Source organism: Amyelois transitella, chromosome 13, assembly GCF_032362555.1.
Source record: "Amyelois transitella isolate CPQ chromosome 13, ilAmyTran1.1, whole genome shotgun sequence".
NCBI classification, from domain to species: domain Eukaryota; kingdom Metazoa; phylum Arthropoda; class Insecta; order Lepidoptera; family Pyralidae; genus Amyelois; species Amyelois transitella.
Genome location: NC_083516.1, coordinates 313,501 through 332,018, shown reverse-complemented (window position 1 = coordinate 332,018; position 18,518 = coordinate 313,501). Strand labels below are relative to the sequence as shown.

At 36.0% G+C, this 18,518-nt stretch overlaps 1 protein-coding gene across 4 annotated transcripts in view; it reads right to left on the bottom strand.

Annotated features, from left to right (window-relative positions):
- Positions 1-18,518, bottom strand: part of LOC106142324 (uncharacterized) — a 69,597-nt gene that overhangs the window by 12,071 nt on the left and 39,008 nt on the right. For all 4 annotated transcript variants that reach the window (XM_013344044.2, XM_013344045.2, XM_013344046.2 and 1 more), the window contains 6 exons: positions 17,328-18,480; positions 16,871-17,088; positions 16,276-16,528; positions 14,316-14,420; positions 13,765-14,034; positions 13,321-13,457 (listed from right to left, as the gene is read on the bottom strand). In XM_013344044.2, the coding sequence (XP_013199498.2) occupies positions 13,321-13,457; positions 13,765-14,034; positions 14,316-14,420; positions 16,276-16,528; positions 16,871-17,088; positions 17,328-18,480 (2,136 nt within the window). The remainder of the gene's footprint in view (positions 1-13,320; positions 13,458-13,764; positions 14,035-14,315; positions 14,421-16,275; positions 16,529-16,870; positions 17,089-17,327; positions 18,481-18,518) is intronic.

Sequence of the window (18,518 nt, the reverse complement as noted above, 5' to 3'; positions counted from 1 at the left end):
TGTATCTGGCAGGTTCAGATCGTGGCGAGGCTCCAAAAGTGCAAACAACCCGGAATACTGATGACCCACTTACCTGCTCGTTGCTCGGTACCTACACCCGATCATTGCGCTATTTTTACCGCGGAGCCAGCAAGAACCAAGTCAAATGTTACGTCGGCAAAATAATAAGTATTCCCTTAATGTCGATTTCTTAATATACTGTTAGCTATGTAAGAGCCATTTCCAATTTTGACGGCCTCTCTGGCGTAGTGGTAGTGTCTTGTCTGTGAGACCGGAGGTCACGGTTTCGAATCTCGGCCAGGGCATAATGAGAAACGAACTTTATCTAATTGGCCTGGGTCTTGGATGTTTATCTGTATAAGTATTTATTATAAAATATAGTATCGTTGAGTTAGTATCTAGTAACACAAGTTTCGAACTTACTTCGAGGCTAACTCAAACTGTGAAATTTGTCCAAAAAAAAAATTTGCGTGAAAAAGTCCTGTTAAGAAGCTGGTGTTGATTTACCAACAAACGCTATCTGCGTGCATGCATTCGTCTTGTAAGATGCTGATGATACGTTGCTGAAAGCACGCATTGGCATAGTAATCATAATTTCTGTATCGCTTGGTGCACGTCGCGTTTTCTTAATCGTGATTGCGATGATCTGTACTAGAATATTTTTATTTGATCTTAAAACCTACAAAGCATAACGTTTTATGTATGAATATTTTATCGTTTTCATTACACTTTTAGTTATTTGTAATAACATGGGAAGTTACCCCATGGCATTCGATTCTGTCAATAAGGCGCGGGCTTCCAACCTGTTTATCATTATGAATATTCATTCCCTGGTGATTGATATTGATTGAATGTAGCTGTTGCTTCTCTTCATCTTTACAGCTATTGCATCACGTTCTCTCATCATAAATTGTTTTCGATATCCATTAAATTGTTCCAGTTACGAGTATGTTTACGATATGTGTCAACAGTAGCAGTTACCAGTTGCGCAAGATTTGATCTCGCCAATACAAGCCCACCCACTTTGCGGACCTTTTACAAACATAATTATAACAATGTTATGTGCATCGTTAAATTATTTGAGTATATGATCTGTGAGAATTTGTTTTAGCATGGATTTTGTTCCAGGGGATCAGACTCAGCCTATAGCTACTTTTAAGAAAACTGTGTAGTCAATGTTCTTCTTTTATAATATTAAGGCTCTAATTATCAAGGGCTTACTTATAATAATTAGCCCAGAAGGATGCAACATTAAACAGGGAGATGTATATTAATCAATCATTTCTATAATCACATCTATATCCCTTGCGGGGTTGACAAGAGCCAGCAGTCTTGAAAGACTTATAGTCCACGTTCAGCTGTTAGACTTAGTGACAGGTTGCTAGCACATTGTCTAAAAGAAGAATCCCAAGTTTATAAGCCTATCCCTTAGCCGTCTTTTACAACATCCATGGGGAAGAGATGAAAACTGAATATACCTTACGGCCTCTGTCTCCGAAGAGTCTAGAATTAAACTGACAACACTAAAAAAATATTGAGATTTGAGATATTTCTATAACGTCCCAATTTCTAAGGTCAAGACTTGGTCAAGTTCGTCCCTGGCCTTCCAGCTCCAGGTGCCCGGGATATATTTACCCCCAGGGCGGAGATCAGTGGGCCACATAGTTGGCAGGTCAGAGTCCCGGGCGCCGCCAGAAATACGCCAGTATAGAACGGAGATGTTACAATGACTACACCAATTAGAAGTGATTTGTATGCGGACATTGTTAATATAAATTGTTTCTGTTTTAATCCACAAGTATGGTACAATGACTTATCCAATTCAAGTGATTTTTGTTTAAAAAGAGAAAGATAAATATATACGCGACAAATTACGCAGATTGAGTTAGCCGTGTGGTTCCCGGCACCAATAAAAAAAAAAAAAAAGAATAGGACCACTCCATCTCTTTCCCATGGATGTCGTAAAAGGCGACTAAGGGATAGGCTTACAAACATTGGATTCTTTTTTAGGCGACAGGCTAGCAACCTGTCACTATTTGAATCTCAATTCTATCATTAAGCCAAATAGCTGAACGTGGCCTTTCAGTCTTTTCAAGACTGTTGGCTCTGTCTACCCCGTAAGGGATATAGACGTGATGATATGTATGTATGTATGTTGAGTTAGCCTCGAAGTAAGTTCGAGACTTGTGTTACGAGATGCTAACTCAATGATACTATATTTATTAATAAATACTTATATAGGTAAATTTCTAAGACCTGCGGCAATCAGAGAAAGGTTTTTCTGCCCTAGTCGGAATTCGAACCCGAGACCTCCGGTGTCACAGACAAGCGTACTACCGCTGCGCCACAGAGGCCGTCAATATCTATAGAGTTTGATAATATAAATCTACAAATGCGTTGTCATTACTTTTTCCATTAAAACTTATTTGTGTGTTCCAATTGGTGTTTAATATAAATTGCTGTTTTTATTTTTATAAGTGCATTACAATGATTTTTTTCATTTTTGTGCGTATATATTTGTATTTATATTTGTGCATGTTTTTCTGTGCGAACATTTTATTGTTTTTTTTTTCACAAGTGCGTCACAATGACTTTTTCAATTAAAAGTGATTTGTGCGTCGTATAAATTTGAGCGCGGTAAATAATATTTTCTATCTATAATTAGGTAGGTAGGAGTTTGATAATATAAATCTACAAATGCGTTGTCATTACTTTTTCCATTAAAACTTATTTGTGTGTTCCAATTGGTGTTTAATATAAATTGCTGTTTTTATTTTTATAAGTGCATTACAATGATTTTTTTCATTTTTGTGCGTATATATTTGTATTTATATTTGTGCATGTTTTTCTGTGCGAACATTTTATTGTTTTTTTTTTTCACAAGTGCGTCACAATGACTTTTTCAATTAAAAGTGATTTGTGCGTCGTATAAATTTGAGCGCGGTAAATAATATTTTCTATCTATAATTAGGTAGGTATTTTTATTTTCAGACAGCTGCATTTGAAGGTATAAAAGTAACGCGTTCTGATAATGAATACTTATACATAATAATAATTTTATTTTAAAGACGTCGTTTTTTGAGAATCATTTTTAATCTTAGCGAGGAATCTCATTTTTAATCGAGGCTAACATTAGTGTGGTAGGTATATCAAACATAATATAAAATGTCATAAAATGATAGTGATCTAAGATAGTTGTAAAAAGTGTCGTAAGTAAAATAACATTCGTAAACACGTTATTCTAACAGGATTAATATGTGTGCGACTTGTGATAGTTGGAAACTCGTAAAACGTACACAATAAAGTAAAAGTTAAACTTGTTGTCAGTGGTTTCCGAAAATTTTTATCAAAAATGAAAATTAATAAAGATAATAGTTGCAGCATTGTATGAAACTTTCCCTTCCCTTCCGTTTCCTTCGCATTCCGCGTGACAACATTAATGAAAGAACTATTCTCAAACAGCGTTTACATTGAAAATCACTTAAAACCACACACAACTCATTCGTTTTAATAAGCTTTCGCGCCGCTGACGAACAAAAAGCTCGGCTAATATTGACAAGCAGAGAAAGCGCGGGAAATTGGCAACCGGTCATTGTAACTGGGTAATGAGCGGGTTTAGGAGACACGCACTTACTGCCAGCAAATATGGACAGTTATACACTTGTTAGATAGATAGGAAAACTCTTTATTGCTCCTAAAGAAAGAGAAAATTAGAAAACGCAGGTTATGAAGTGCGATGGAATTCGAACCCGGGTTTGGTTCTGAACCCGAATGATGATGTCATGATGAGAAACGACAATCGGTTCAGAAGTATTTGCGTGAAAGACAGACAGTTAAAGAAATAACCAATATCCATACATACTCACAAACTTTCGCATTTATAATATTGGTAGGATAGGATTAAGAACTGCAATATTTGCTTAAAAAGAAAAAAATATTTATTGGAAAGTGTTTTGGTTTTATGATCATAAAAAGTAATAATGTCGAGAGAAAGCGTTGAATCGGGAGCAGCTGTAAGTGTCCGCTGTGCGCCGGACGACAGCGCAAAAACTGCGCGTGCGCAAGTATAATAAATCGTCTTACACGTTATAACTGAATACTAAAACATCACGTTCTATATAATAAAAGATCCACAAAGTTTTGAAAACCTTTGGTCTTATGAAACACATGACAGTTTATCAACGGTTTGCTTAATTTTATTTTATGAATTGGTAATTGTAATTGACTTGGAAAATTAACACATAATAGCCAAGAATTAGGTTTTAGCGGCATTAATTTATTTGACTATTATGTGGAAGAAAAGAAAAACACTGGTAACGTGTGGTTTTAGAATAAGACCACTCCATTTCTTTCATCCATTTCAGTGTAACTATGAAATGCCAAAAAAAGGTTGTCTTCACGGAGGCTGTTGCCGTAGCTGAAAAATTTTTTGACAAATAAAAAATGGGAAGGCAGCAAATAACCTAAAGAGCAGTGTCTATGTCGGGTAAACTAGACGAATAAAGTGACTCAATCATCAAACTGATAATTGATTTTTCTTTATGAGTTGCAAGCAATTAAAACGCACATTTTAAACACCATTTCATGACTGTCGAAGTTTTTCTAAAAGTTAAACGTTGATAGCACCTCATAAATGATGAATCGTTTGGGAAAGTACTCGTATCAGACTTATATGGTAAAAACCAATCTGAAATACTGACAGGTTGCCTGTTGGTGTAGTTATGGAAAAGTCAGTTTTAATGTGTGTTTAATTACCTTAAAAGGTAAACTTAGAAAAAAATACAAGGTGAGTGTAAATGGGACGTTGGAAGAGGAAGACCATAATGAACATATGATCGTGGACGTTCTGGTGAAAGGTCAGGTCAAGTCAAGAGTACCTATGCATGCAAAGATTGATGAATGTAAATGAAGCGAAAATGTGGCAAGTGGAAATATATAGTACTCCTACGACAAAAGGGGGTGATTATATGTATATGTACGATTAAAGCATTTCTAGGATGAGCAGTAGCAATTTCTTATAAAAAAATCATACGCGCAGCATCCATAGCGTAGTGTTTGTTCAACTTTCGTACCGGGTAAAGATAACATAGTGTATGGACTTTAGCTATATGTCCTTCGCGGCTTTCTTACTTAAATTTCAGAATGGATGATAATCTTGTCTCATTTCAAGACATTGTTTTACTTTGCTATTGATTCAGTGGCAAGATCAAACCAATTCTGTATCGTTTGTACGAACTTTTAACAAGGTGGCTTCTTTTTAGAGTATCACTGTAGTTTAAAACAAGTGCAGATATCTCGCATTTCCACCGACTGCGCACCTTAATCTTGGTAATTGGTGTAAATGCGGTGACCAGCAAAGCCAGGCGGCATGGAGACCCGGAACAGCCGTCACGGTGGCTGCAGCATGCTCACACGAGATTATGCTCATTGATCATGATAATAGGCTTTATTTCCATTTAATTATCATTCGATCGGATCGAGATACATCGGGTTGGTCCACGATGATTCTTTTTATTTTTATTTCTAACACCTTCACACATACGAGTAAACTTCTTTTCTTTTCTTGCTGATGTTGCTACATGATTTAAAAGAAAGTTATTTCTACTTTATCAACTAAGTTATATTTGATGAAGACTTTCGGGTACATGGTACAGAATCGAGATTGCACGAAACAGCAAACTCCATTTGTGAAATTTTTTCATGTACAGCCATCAGCTAATCCCTTCTCGTTGCTAATTGTATTATATATGAACCTGTCCAGGTATATTATACAAATCAGTGTGATCCACGTGGCAGTTGGTGGACGGCCAAGCTCCGCATCTAGCGGCTATCGACCCGCCTCCGTCGCCACATTTGGCATCATCTCACGCAGTACGCCGTAGCGTCTAAACTTTTCAGACAAAGAAATTCCGGGAAGACTTTTCCATGCTTTTATTTTCGTGTCTCCTTTGTGAATTAATGTCAATAGGGTACCGGACAGTAATCGAAAAAAAATCTAAGTTGTGTTTTAAAATAAAGTTTTTTATACAAGAACATCACTTAGTAAAGATTTTTAAGAAATAACAATGATTTATAATTTTAAATCAATAAATAAAGTTGCAAAAATCCAATATTTTTTATCTGTGCAGCGTAAGAACCCAAACACCAATCACAGTGGGTGACGTCATACCTCAGAAGTGATAAGTAAACAACACTGCTTTGTATGTTATTTCGAGTTATTCTACGATTTATTAGCATTTTTCTAAAAATATTTAATTGTAATTAGTTAAGAATTGAAGGACTTTACTCATAACAGAAGTTGTCGCAAGTGCTTGAAGCCGCCTATATCAAGCTTTTATCATGGAACAAGGTTAATAAAGCCGACAATAGAAATCTCTCAAAAGATTGATATTTTCATGGTCGGCAGTTTCTTTGCCACTAATACCGACTTTTATTTTGCTGAATTTCGCAATGTGAAAACATTTGTGTAAGTATTTCAACCTCTTTTTGTTTATCTTAACAACAGAAATTATTGAAAAAATAACAAACGAAAACATAACCTAAAACTAGTTTCATTGCTTACAAAGTTATTTTCACATATGTTTTTTTTTATGATTTTAAAGGTTACATTATTATGGGTTTTGCATGTTTCTAGATCTGCGAGAAAATACTTAAATTATCCAAGCACTGATCACTTGTAATAAGGCTTGTTTTCTAAACATATGACGTCACGCGATCTGAATTGACGTAAAGTGCTGTTTTCGCGGCAATTTTAAATAAATTATGTTTTTGACGTTTTTTAATACTCCAAATGATTTATTTATTTAAAATAATATTTTTTATGGATATATAAATAAATAAAGATTATTTTTAAACACAATCTGAAAAGTTGTCCGGTACCCTATTCTGCATCCTTGTTTTTAAGTCTTAGAAACATATTAGCAGGGATTTTAATAGATCGCATTTGATTCAGATTTTTTATTGTAAGACACAAGTTTGTATAAGGTGTCCCGTCATAAAGTTCAGACAAATCTTTATTTACCATTTTTGATAATTTCAGATAAAGGGGTTTTCACACATGTCAGTGGAGCTTGATTGGCGTATGACTACCCATCATAATGTAATGCGACTATTGTAAGGCTTGTTTATTTTTTCGTTACGCTTTCCTTTCACGAATATAATCTGAGCGTTGATTGTAATGATTTCTAAAAGTCTAAAAATAGATATTATTTTGGACTCTTTCATAAGAAAAACGCATAATTCACTTTTATTTGTTTTCTTTAATTTTCTTGCTTTCATAGTTGTCATCTTATTATTTGTATTACCTAAGATTTTGGTTATTATTTAAAGTTTATTCAGAATGCTATACTACTTTAAAAAAAATGACTGGCAGCAATCGTATTTATTAATTTTTAAGTTTTTTAGCATTCAATTCACCGGCTCTAGTTTTGTGTAGGAATAAAGTATTTTCAGTATTAAACTTACAAATTCTTCAACAATAGTCCTTATCAACTTCTTATTGTTTCTTATATGTAAGAATTAATAAATAATAGACTATAATTTTCAAATTTTTTAAATCAGTCAGTTAGAAAATTATGCCGCGGCCATTACTCCCGCCTCTAATTACGCGCGGATTCTGCGCCAAATATACTAAATAGGTCAATTGTTACCAATAAACCATTAACGCACGAAACATTTGGACTGTGATGACGTCACATTTATGATTAAAATACTTTTATTGACAGTGGATATATAACTTAACATTTAAAAGAAGTAGCATTAGAGTACGAGTAACACCTTGGAGAAATTTTCTTTCAGTGGAAAGTTTTTAAGTTGACCTCTAAGTATTATATTTCTTCGGCCTTCTATATTGTCCTTAAGATCATTGAAATTCAGTAACAATTATTTTTTCACACGGCCAAATGGAGCTGTCTTTTTCTCCTGAATAGGAATTAGCTAAATAAGATAATCGTGAATGCTAAAAGGACAGGGTTTCAGCAACTTGTTTAGTCACCAGTGGCACAAGTTCTTTGAATGTTAGGGTCAAAGTATCTTGAGCAACCACTCAGCTCCATACCTGATGTCTTAATTGTAGAGAAACTTACTTGCGTATGCGCACTTAAGAAAGTAAACGCGCAAACATTATCTATAAACGAAGTCACTAACGCATAATTTAAGTTGGGATTGGGGTGGGATGAATGGAAAAATATTTAATATCAATAATATTACAATAATTGTTTTAATTATTATTATCTTGTAAGATTGTTGTGTACAAATAGAGAGGTTATCTCTATTATAAAACTATCAAATTAAACTTATTTAACTATTTTTTAACGTATTTAATATTTAGCAAAACTATCTCGATCTGTTTTAAATTAATCTTTTCACCCTCTTTTATCTAATCTGATGATATTGTTGTACTTGGCAACTATGACTAATGCCCAATTCATTTGATTGTCTCTGCCAATGCATTATAGATTAATTCACTTTTCATTTCTAATTAATTTACAAGCTTAAATAAATGCGCGTTTATTTTTGTTGTTCTCATAATAAACCGATTATTTATTTATATCGAAGATATTAATCGATACGATGAAATTGAAATGAAACACCTTTTCTTTTCATTTTTATGTTAATCTTCTAAGCATCGTCTTGAATTATTTTGTTCTTTAAAAACATAACGCTTTCAACTGATGAATGGATTAAATATTTCCCAATTTTTGGATTTTAAAAATTTCTATTTTTTATCTTTAGTTTGTTAATTGTGACATTTGTCATCTAAGTGGTCACATTCTGCATTGGTTAACAAAGTTGTACCGCCATGTGGATGACCTCAATGCTTGTTTGAGAATGAGAACTTAAAATTAAAAGTTGTGTGTAGTATGTAAGACAGGCGGCGAAAGATGAGATTTGGAATCTTTATTCACCCACTCATTGGATTTGTATTCTTTTTGGTTTGGTTCATTGTTGTTTTTATTTCGATCAGAGTATCAGAGCATAGCTCAATCACCTATCAACACTACAACATCAAGAGACCGAGACAACCGAGAGTACATTCATATGAGAGATTACTCCGAGTCATCAAGTTTTTAAAAAATTGTAGTTTCATTATATTTGGCAACCGCTAAATATGTTTCATTTTATGTGCGGATGCGGAATTTTATATCGTTTTAAATTAAAGTCGGACGTTGCAATAAACATCGTAGTAATTTCGACTACGACACGCTACGTTGATTTTCTTTGCGATCTTAACATTCGGCAGAGAAATCGCATAAATGCGTTTTTTATTTATGATTCTAAGAAATTTTTATCGAAACTTTCTGTTTGTAAAACTTTCTGAAAAAAAATTGATGGTTCTAAACTTCTTTAGGTGCCGTGTAGTTTCCAGCACCAACACAAAAATGAATGGGACCACTCCATTGTCCAATCCATCCACATCCACTCTTTGCCATGGAAGTCGTAAAAGGCGACTAAGGTGTAGGCTTAAAAACCTGCGATTCTTTATTTAGGCGATGGGCTAGAAACCTGTCACTATTTGAATCTCAATTCTATCGTTAAGCCGGACAGCTGAGCGTGATCAGTCTTTTCAAGACTGTTTACTCTGTCTACCCCGCAAGGGATATAGACGTGCCTATATGTATGTATGTAAGTGATTTACTATACGTATAAAAGTGTTTCTCTCTCTTCTTTATAATAAGTATCTCGGAGATTTTATTTTAAATTTGTCTTTAGTATGTTGTAGGACGCATTGATTAGGAAGAGGGTGACTTATTAACAACATGTAAAATCGCTTTGTTTGGTTACTGACCTTGAAAACTTTGATTTCTTTACAACATGTCTTTAGATCAATAAAATGCGCGGAACGCTGAAAAGGCGGTGATGGACAATAGGCACGCACTACGCATTATCTAAATATGGTGTTCAAGCATTGATTATATGTAGATACCTTCGTCAAATTTAACTTCAGCGGTAACATTAGCCGTTGACAATTTTGACAAATATTATTTGAACATCGCGAAGCTTGCTTTATTTATTTAAAACTTTATTGCACAAAAAAATTTACAAAAGGCGGACTTCATGCCGTTTGGCATTCTCTACCAAACTTTAAGTTGGTGGTGCGATAAAGTGCACATGCATACTGAAAAATACATACATTTTTGCATGATTTACCGGAGGATGTACAGTATCTTTGTTTATTATTGTTATTATTTTGAATACCGTGTCATTCAGAACTATGTCCACATCTCCATCAACTCGATAAAATCTTGGCAAACAGGAATTTAGATTTTTATCTGGCTAATGGACATTCTGACGCGGCTCGCTCGACAGGCGCAGTGACCGTGTGTAGGTCGGGTTATTTTAATTAAGATCACTTCAGGTGTCACTGGGGGCGTATCGGAGATCGCATACTTGGACGATCTTATTGTTCTTGGTATAATGGTGGGTGTAAAAAAAATTAGTTTTGCAATTAGTGGATTGAAGATGGTAATGGGGTAGCAGAGTATTAATTCATTGTTTGTTTTGATAGAATAAAATAATATTTGATCAAGTTAATTAAAAAAAATAACATTAACGATGATAATTTTCTATTTTATTGTATTTAAGAAGTTTTATTATAGGTCCAGTTATCTTTGGGTTAAAAAAAAATAAAAAATTGTTATGTTTTTAATTTTTTGTAGATAGATGTTGTTCTTTTGTAGTAAAAAGTTATTAATTTAATTTTTAGTAACAATATAGTTATTTAATTAACTTACCTTTAATTAGCTGTGGCGTGTAATCCTTTATCACTTTGCCTACACCGCAGGTTTGCTTGCTTACGCGGTACTGCACTAAGTCTACTTTTGGAAAAAAAAATATACCATAATTATGGTATATTTATGGTAAAGTCGGGGAAGAACCGACCGGCTAGAGAGCGCGGGCTACACTGCGCTCGCGCACGCTTATGACGTCAAATCGACGAATATAGCACTTTACTACTCACAAACAACTTTTCTCGCCAACTATACTTTGAGAAGCGTCAATAAAGTACATATTTCAATGAAGTTTATAGTTAGTTATGACGTTTTGGTCATGATTTGGAAGAAATGCCGGCGAGTGCGCATGTTATTTTTGCCGGCGAAGCGCGTTTTCGTCGCGGCCTGCCTTTAAACGGCAATCCTGCCGTTTTGCGTCGTACAGACAGACTTTTGTTTACTATGGAAAAGATATGGACGTGTATAGTAAATAATTGAGCGAGCCAACAGTCTCAACACCTGTTAAGAACGGAAAACAGATAATAGTAGCCACAACGACGCAATCAGGTGGAAGATGTTTTCCCGCGCTCGATTGGACGATGAAAGGAGTTTTTAGGCCGAAACTTCATAGAATTATTGATCCATTAGTTCTAAGAACTGAAAGGAAGATTTATGGATTTTCAGGTCATTCGGTCAACAGGAAAGGGGTCAAATTTCAATTGATTTTGATGAAAACAAAAATACGGGGTTAACTAAATAAAACCGGTTTAAAATAAGATAGTGAGAACATTTTTTGGCTTCAAGGAAGGACACTGTATCATCGTATGCTTTCATATCATATAGTAGTTTTACAAGTTGAATGCTGAGCAGTTGGATTTAAAACCCAGACACTTTAGACGGCATGAAAGTGATGATTTACATTATATATAAACTATTGTGTAAATACATACATACATACATATGATCACGTCTATATCCCTTGCGGGGTAGACAGAGCCAACAGTCTTGAAAAGACTGAATGGCCACGTTCAGCTATTTGGCTTAATGATAGAACCGAGATTCAAATAGTGACAGGTTGCTAGCCCATCGCCTAAAAGAGGAATCCTAAGTTTATAAGCCTATCCCTTAGTCGCCTTTTACGACATCCATGGGAAAGAGATGGAGTGGTCCTATTCTTTTTTGTAATAGTGCCGGGAACCACACGGCACTATTACAAAAAAATATTGTGTAAATGATTTGGGAATATGTAAACTATTCAGAGGTCAAGAGTACCCCTAAACCGACGTGCCTAGATGTAGAGCGTTATGAATGTAGATGAAGAATAATGTTGCGTTCTCTACCTATCCCTCCGGGAAAGAGGCTGTTTTTTTCACTCGTATATATATTTGTGCGTAAAACAGCGCATGGCGTGTAACACGTGTCTATTTATTTTATAAACCAAACGCAGATGTAATATTTATAGCTCATCTGTCAACAAATCACATCTAGCATGATCTAGTACTGTAAATAAGTCTGCATCAAAGCTAGGATGGGAGCAAATGTTAGTTGAAATAGTCACAAGACTCTAAGGGCACGATAGCTTTATGATGGAAGTGAAATTCTAAGATAGAAGAAGAGACAAGTTGCTAGATCATTGCCTAAAATAAGAATCTTTTATTTGAATCTCCATTCATTTAAATCTTGCCTTTTTCTGGATTGACTTTTAAAAATAACAAACAGCTGGAACACTGTCTTTTTTCCGCTGCCACACGAAGATGGAATTCCAAAGCGGACATAAATACGAGTTTTGTTAAGCTTTAAAGGAGTGTTTCCAATGTTACGAGAAACATATTTTCTGTGAACTGTACTGTAAGTTTTACATAGCCTTATATCTCTATATATTTTGTGATGTTTTGTATGTTTTCTCTTATGGTGCAATAAAGAGTTTTATCTATCTATCTATATCTAGGAGAGTCTGTCTATGATTGAATGCATGTTCTGCTCGCTGTACTACATCTAATTATATCTGTTGCATCCTGTTCATGTCGCCAACTTTCGTACATCGCCGGGACATTGACCGTCCGCCATTTTAGGACGCAGAATATCAAAATATAATGACTTTGCGGTAAATTAAAATATTAAAATTGCTGTGTGTTTGTCATTCTATTCGGATGATCATAGATATACATTAGGAGGGGTAGACAGAGGATGCAGAGATCGTGGCAAGTGGAAAGATGTGGTATCTTTCTACTTGCCACGATCCATGCACACTTCTTTCGCTTCATCCACATTCATAACTCTCTTCATGCAAGCTCGTCGGTTTCGGGTACTCTTGATCTGCCCTTTTGCTAAAACGTCTCAGATTTCATCATAGATGTGGTAAACAAAAACTTCTAAAATAATAAAGGTCACATAGACCCAATGGCTCTTGGTCTTTGGGTCTTATCTGGGTTTGGACCCGTCCTGCGTAACTTTCTAATTTTCAGGCAGTAATCGAATAACAAATAATCAACAATTATCCAAAAGTTATTATGCTTTAACTATATATCTATCAACCAGATTTCAAATCTAACCAAATCACTTATACTACGATTGGACGGAACCAGCTGCATTGATAAAAATGTCTGACCTGCTTGACCACCACCCGCCCCGAAGGCTGCTCGTTGACGTAGCCCTGCATGCCGGCCATGAGCACCGTGGCCCCCAGGAACTTGTTCAGCAGCGCCCGGGCTTCCGAGTCCTCCGTCGTATCCCCTTCTTGAATTACTGCGGGAACAAGTTGCATTGGTATATTATTCAGTTTAAGAAAAAGCTGACTACCTTATTAATTTATTTAAACTTACATACATACATATAATCACGTCGATATCAATTGCGGGGTAGACAGAGCCAACAGAGTAACAGCCTTGAAAAGACTGATGGGCCACGTTAGCTATTTGTAAAATTTTGCATCTATGCTTGGCAATATAGAAATTGGAGCTTAAATCTCTTTTGCCAATATGTTGCTAGATTTTATAAGATCCAATCAGAACTTAACCTCAATTTAGGTAAAAAACTAAATAAGAGAACTCACCAATATCAGCATTCTTCATCCTTGTCAATATATCCTGGACACCTGAAACCTTCGCGCTGCTGTCCAAGAACGAGCGTTCTTCTTTCACACTCCTCGTGGTAACCGTCCGGCCGTCTCTCTCCGTGGTGACCACAGTCCGACCATCCCGCTCCGTGGTGACCACCGTTCGACCGTCTCTGTCCGTGCTCGTGGTAGTCCGACCATCACGATCAGAGATGATCACGTCTTCTACTGAAGCGAGGCTGTGCTCGCTGTCAGTACGAGCGAGACCTGTGAAAGAATAATGTTAAAGTTAGTCAATGTAGAACAGAAGAAGGTGTACAAGACAAAAAGGATGAAGAAAATGCAGGAGACGAGGATTTAAATTATAAATTAAAAATACCTAGAAACTCAAAAAAGAGGAAGATGCTGGAGACATAGAGAGGATAGAATAGACAAGGCAAGCAAAAAGAGGAATTTCAAGAAGATGTAGAAGACAGAAAAACTAAAGAAGTAAAGAAACGCAGGACCTGTAAAGCAGAAGAGAGAATAGAAGAGAAAAGAGAACTCACCAGCGTGAGCTGAGGAGTCGCTGGAGACGCTGTCCTTCATGGCGGCGGTGCGCAGGATCAGGCCCGCCTTGGGGTACGCGGCCCGCTCCGTTTTGCTCGTCTCGCCTGGTGACAAATGATAATATAAATAAATAAAATAAATATATACCGGACAAATTACACTGATTGAGATAGCCTCGAAGTAAGTTCGAGACTTGTGTTACGAGATACTAACTAAACAATACTATATTTTATTCGTCCGCGTAAATTTCGTGTTGAATCTTAATCATACATTCAGATACAGACAGACAGACAAAATATGTAAAAAAAAATTCTCTATCCATTTCAGTCAAAAATACTAACCCCTGGTGTCACAGAGGCCGTCAATAAATAATGCTAAAAGTAAAGAGAAAGGCTCCAAGTGTAAGTTTTTTTAAATCGCTGTAAGTGCGTTGTAAGAAATCTAACGCGATACTTTTTCCAAAGAAAATGTTGTTGCTAAATTAGATAAAAATAAATTGTTATTTCTCAATACGGTTTCTAATAAAACTCAGTTAAAATAATTATCTTTATTGGCTTATATAACAAAGAAAAAGTACTTTGTTCAAATCTTGAAAAACTTTGGTGAAGTAATTTTTTTTATAAATTATAGTAATCGAGTAATTTTTTAACGGTTTCCTTTAACAATAAAACACCATAAACCTCATTGATGTAAGCACGATCGTTTACTGAAAATAATCAGTTTTGTTTTATATGTAACAGATTACCTAAGAATTGGATAACGCTGCATCACGCAACACTCCAGTTATCAATTACACGGATATTGCCATGGTGAATATGGTCACGGATTGTATGTTAGACAAAAAATAATAATAAATTGAAAATTGACCAAAACTTCATCCGTGAATAGAAATTTGATGTTCTGAGACGGAAAGAACCCTGTGTGTAAAATGTGTCTATGAGATAAACAAGAGGCTAAGCAGAAATAGAGTGAAGAGGTAACAAAGAGGTTTAAAAAAATCTCAATTATATTAAAATCATGGTATATTATAAAGAGTTTTAAAAACACTTTCACACGTTTTCCATCAAAATTGTGTTTTGGTCGCTCTTCGACATACACAGAAAGGGATAGGAATGATAATCTTCCTACATGGCGTCACAAAGAAAGGTACATAGTAATTTAAAGTGTAAGAAACAAGTTGGAACTGACAATGGTACAGACTAGATTTTCGGACAGTAAATGTAACAAGGAAGATGATATTGCATAAATATTTTGTCTGACATTGAGCGGCTCGGACGGCGCGGAGATGTTGAAACTTCATGAAACGAATGTAAATATTTGAGTTTATATCTTTTTGACTGTTGACCGATGCAGTGTTTGTATCAAGTGGTCTGGAGCTTGGCAACGAGCCAAATTGGCTTCTTCATAGTTTGTAGATAGCAGTATCAATGAATAATACCCAGTCTTAGGTCTAAAACTGAATTAAATTGTTGATAATTATATAATTTCTTCTATGTTGAAATTAATGTTTTTATATTTCACTAGCTGTGCCCGCAACTTCGTCCGCGTGAATTAGTTAGGTTGAAGTACATTGAAGCGCTCAAGGATGAATAATATTCCCCGTTTTTTTCACATTTTCCATTATTTTTTTGCTTCTTATAGCCTTCCTCGATAAATGGTCTATTCAACGCAAAAATAATTTTCAATTCGAACCCTTAGTTCCTGAGATTAGAGCGTTCAAACAAACAAACAAACTCTTCAGCTTTTTAATATTAGTATAGATTTACAGTGTAAAATCCTCTATCTTTTAGATGATGGCTGTCGTAAAAGGTGCGTAAGATAATAAACCTCTAGGTTAGGATCTTGATCTCTAGGTCTCTATCACAGAATACAGATTAAAGTTGCTCGGTCACAACCAGCAAATAAATGTATGATATTTATAGCATACTTCTAAGGACATGATATTTATTGTATACTTACTCGCACTCTTGATGTATTTCTCCGTCAGCGACTTGACAGAGCTCTGTCTGACCGTCTTCCGATCCTCTCTTTGCTCCACCCGTTCCCGTCGCTCCTCCTTCACTCCTCTCCTCTCTGTCTTCTCCTTGGAGTCCATCAAACCCCTTTTATCAGCTAGTCTCTCAAGTGCTGAACTCTGAACATTTTCTACTCGAGTGCCGGAGACGCGGCGGTCGTGGTGTGTGAACTGCTCCAAAGCTGCTCGTTCTTCTTTCTGTTAAAAATGAAGAATACTTTTATGTAATTTCTGATAAGGAACACAAAAAAATTAGGATCATTATTTCCATATACTAGAATTACACTATTACACTACGCTGTTGAAGCCGTGGTACATATTTTTCTTGTAATGTCTTACGATTATTGTTTAATTTTTCAGTGATACGAGTAGTTAACTACTTCAATAGAAAGTCGAGTGGAGTTGGTTAGCCATTTCATATTTTGAAAAAACTAAATAACTTAGGTATTTTATATTTTTACTCGTATATTACTTTTTGGTATCCGCGCGGTGTATATCGCGGATATTAGTAAAATACTTAATACAAAGGAGGAAACTTACCGTATGCGCTTCTTTGTAAGTAGTCCCAGTGTCTCCGCCAAACTTTTTAGTGGTTGTGATGGCAGCCAAGCCGTGCAGCCTCGAGGGCCTCTCCCCCTGGGTCGCCAGGAGTCGCTCCAGCTCTTCAGGGGAGTTGGAGTACGCCGTGACCGACACGCTGCCTTCGGGCTCGCCACCGTTGCGTGAATGGAACTCTTGCCGGATCACTGTGCCTTTCACTGTTGCGAAAATGTAACTTAGTTATTTTTTAGTTGTGCCCGAGTTTTGATAACTTATAAATTGCTCTTTATGATAACGTTGAAATATTCAAATAACGTTAGATACATATAATTGCTCTAGTGAGACACATTGCTGACTACATCTTCATCGTATGTTATCATTAAACGAAGTGACACAATTTATCGTATGACTATTAATTCATCTGAACAAATATTTACATTGCATGAATCACACATACCTTGATAGTTGCTGGCGCCATTTCTCAGCGCCTTGATACCAAACAGTGGACGCCCGTCTGCATCCAATGGTCCTGGGCCGTAGCTCGAAGTGATGACGTCCAAAGGCTTCGAAATTACTTTAGAAGGACTAGGAGCACGATACTTCGGTTTCTCAGCCTCAAGTTTCTTACTGCTGAACGTTCTAGTCTCTGAAGTAATCTTTTTCAAGTTCCTATTGGTCACCCACGAAGGCTTTTCTTCCTGCGCTGGCGTCGGCTGAATCTTTTTCTCAATGTCGTAAACAGTTTTAATTATAGTCTCCTTTTTAGCCGCATCAGATTTCTGTCTTTTAATTATTGGGCTTGGTGACCGCTGACGTGTTTCGACAGGAATATCATGGAGGCGTTCAGGACTTCTCTTCTTTTCCGGCGAAGATGGCCTTTTCCCATTCGTGACTATCTCTATTATATCTTTAGATGATGTCCTCTCAGTTGTGTTGTGCTTCACAGATGTAGTTTTTGTCTGCATAGTTTTGCGCTCCTCGACATGTTTTACAGTTGTCCGTTCTCCTACATCCACAGCTTTATTTGTTTTGGTTTCTGTGAATTTTAATTTATCCATATCATTCAGTCCAACTTTCTTCATATAAGCCGAAGCATATTCATTGAATCTGTTTTGTTTAGATTTCGGGCTGGCAACCTTACTGGGGGACAAAGGTCTCGTTTTCTTTTCTGGACTTGGATGCCGTACGGGACTCTTATGGTCATCATCTCTTATGGTCATCCTTGAATTCAATTTGGGAGATTGTTTTTCAGGACTAAGTGGTCTATGTTGTTTCTCTGCTTGTTTTATTACCGATTCTTTAGTATATCCGTTAGTCATAGGCTTAATGTTAGTAACCCTTGGTCGATCAATGTCATCGCTTTTCTTTTGCGGAGTAGTTTTTACTTGTCGTTGTGGTGACAAAGTTTTTTGTGGTGTTGACTTTTGTTTTCTTTCAGGAGATCTGTGTTGGGATAGTCTCTCAGGAGATCTAGTTTTAGTAACAGTGACAGTGGTGTGTTTGGTCGACTTGCTGTGGGTCTCTGCTGTCTGCTCTTCCAACTTCTTTTTAGCGATTCGTATTTGCGATCTTATGCGTCGTCGTTGCTCATATCCCACGACTTTTTCCAACTGAAAATTAGAAATCGAATAAGTATGATAGAGCATGA